The 1,947-nt window shown below is 63.2% G+C and overlaps 1 protein-coding gene across 1 annotated transcript; it reads right to left on the reverse strand.

Annotated features, from left to right (window-relative positions):
• Positions 1-9: 9 nt before the first annotated feature.
• Positions 10-1,847, reverse strand: LOC113210109 (atrial natriuretic peptide receptor 1; the record flags this gene model as incomplete). The annotated part of the gene is given in 6 exon segments (XM_052276471.1): positions 10-96; positions 175-266; positions 588-686; positions 815-989; positions 1,421-1,613; positions 1,698-1,847. Coding segments are annotated over 6 exon segments (796 nt in total), but the record flags the coding sequence as incomplete, so codon positions are not given.
• Between the last annotated feature and the right edge of the window lie 100 nt (positions 1,848-1,947).

Raw genomic sequence — 1,947 nt, forward strand, 5'->3', positions numbered from 1 at the left:
GGTGGCGGCGGCGGCGGAGACCGCGGGGGCGGCCGTCGCCGAGGACGGGGGTTTCCTCTCCCCCAGCAGCCAGTACGTCACCTGCCGGCCCTTGCCCTGCGCGTAAAGAGAGCCACGTGAGTCTCCGTCCTTTACAAGAGCAGAAAGTATCACATTTTCGAGGCGTTACTCTACCTTCATCTCCACCTCGCCGCGGCACTCCAGCTCGAACGTCTCGAAGGCGTCCAGGATGGTCTTGGTGGCCTGGCTCACGTGGATCCTGAGCGCTGAGGAGCACAGACAAGAATAGAATCACTGACCATCGCGCACGACAGGGTATTGCGCAAGGCAAGCCTCCCCCCCCCCCCCCTCGTGCCCGTCAACCCGACCAACCGCACCGCGTCGACTGGCATACCAGCGACATCGGCCACATCGGCTGTCGCCCGCAAAAATGGAGGAATGTTCTTTCACGCCGACATTCCAGCTCCAGCCCCTCGCCCCCGATCCCACTGATCCACTGCGCACCACACCGCACCGACCTCAAACCTCACCCCCCAAACGCTTCACTCCATCCCATCGACCGACCGTCCCCATCCCCCGCTCGTTACCTTCGCCGTTGCTCTCCATCCGGGACGCCGTGTTGACCGTGTCGCCAAACAGGCAGTACCTGGGCATCTTCAGCCCCACCACCCCGGCGACGCACGGCCCTGCAAATCGGAAGCGACACAGGTGAGTATGGTGAGTGGCGACGCGCCGCGCTGCGGTACCTACCCCGCGCTTCGGCCCGCCCGGCCCGCGGCGCGGGGTGTGTCCGCGTCGCTGCAGTTGCACCCACCGCTGTGCAGGCCGATGCGCAGGCGGAGGCTCAGGCCCGGCCGGTGGCGGATCTTGAAGTCCCTGACGGCGTACAGCAGCGCCAGCGCCATGCGCGCCACCTCCCGGGCGTGCTGCAGGCCGTTCCGCACGGGCAGCCCGGACACCACCATGTAGGCGTCGCCGATCGTCTCGACCTGCAGGGCACAAAAGCGACAGGGATGACGTCGTGTTTGTCGCCTTGGCGGGGGCGAAAAGGGAGGAAAGAGAGAGAGTAAAGAAAAGACGGAAGTTACTGAAAGCAGCCGAGTGGCAGGCGTGGCGGTGCGGGGCGTGGCAGGGTAGGAAACACAATCCCGGGCGCTGCAGCCTCCGCCGCCCGGCCCGCCCCGACACCGGATAGAGATATCTCCGCCCCCGCGGCGCCGGCCGATGTGACGGCTCGTGTTCATTCATTGCTTTCCAGCTGACGGCGACATTGAGTCAGCCGCTCCGCTCTCCCGTTTTCAATCATTCCCCGTTCCTCTGGTACTTTTTTTATTTCCCTTCGTTGCAACGGTATTTCGTCGACGCGTTGTCACCCGCCTCGTCCCGGCGCAATATGGAGCGTTCGCTAGCTCCCGCTCACCTTGTACACGTCGAAGTTCTCGATGATGGAGTCGAAACACGTGTACAGGTCGTTGAGCAGGTCGACGACTTGGAGGGGCGTCGAGTCAGCCGACAGCGAGGTGAAGCCGACGATGTCGCTGAAGTAGATGGTCACGCTGTCGTAGGTCTCGGCCATCACGGACTGGCCCGAGATGAGCTGGCTGGCCACCGACCTGTGGATGGAGGACAGCAGAGATAGGGTCATTGGAGAACGAGCGCTGGTGAGTGGTTGGGGCTGCGTGGTCGCGCGCACTTACTTTGGTAGCAGCTGGTAGAGCAGCTCCTCGCACTTGCGCTTCTCCTCGAGGTAGTCGCTGGTCCTCTCGTCCACCAGGAACTCGAGGTTGTTGGCGTACTGCTCCATGCGCGACAGCAGGTTGTCCAGGATGTTGCCCGACTCGTGGTCCCTGGAAGCAGACGTACACGTAGGGGCACCGGGTGAGGAGAAGTAGTAGTTTCAGTTTGTATCTTATTTCCACTTTTCCCTCCCTCGCACCCACCCGCCCA

This window comes from Frankliniella occidentalis, unplaced genomic scaffold (genome assembly GCF_000697945.3).
Source record: "Frankliniella occidentalis isolate FOCC.00 unplaced genomic scaffold, Focc_3.1 Scaffold3045, whole genome shotgun sequence".
NCBI classification, from domain to species: Eukaryota; Metazoa; Arthropoda; class Insecta; order Thysanoptera; family Thripidae; genus Frankliniella; species Frankliniella occidentalis.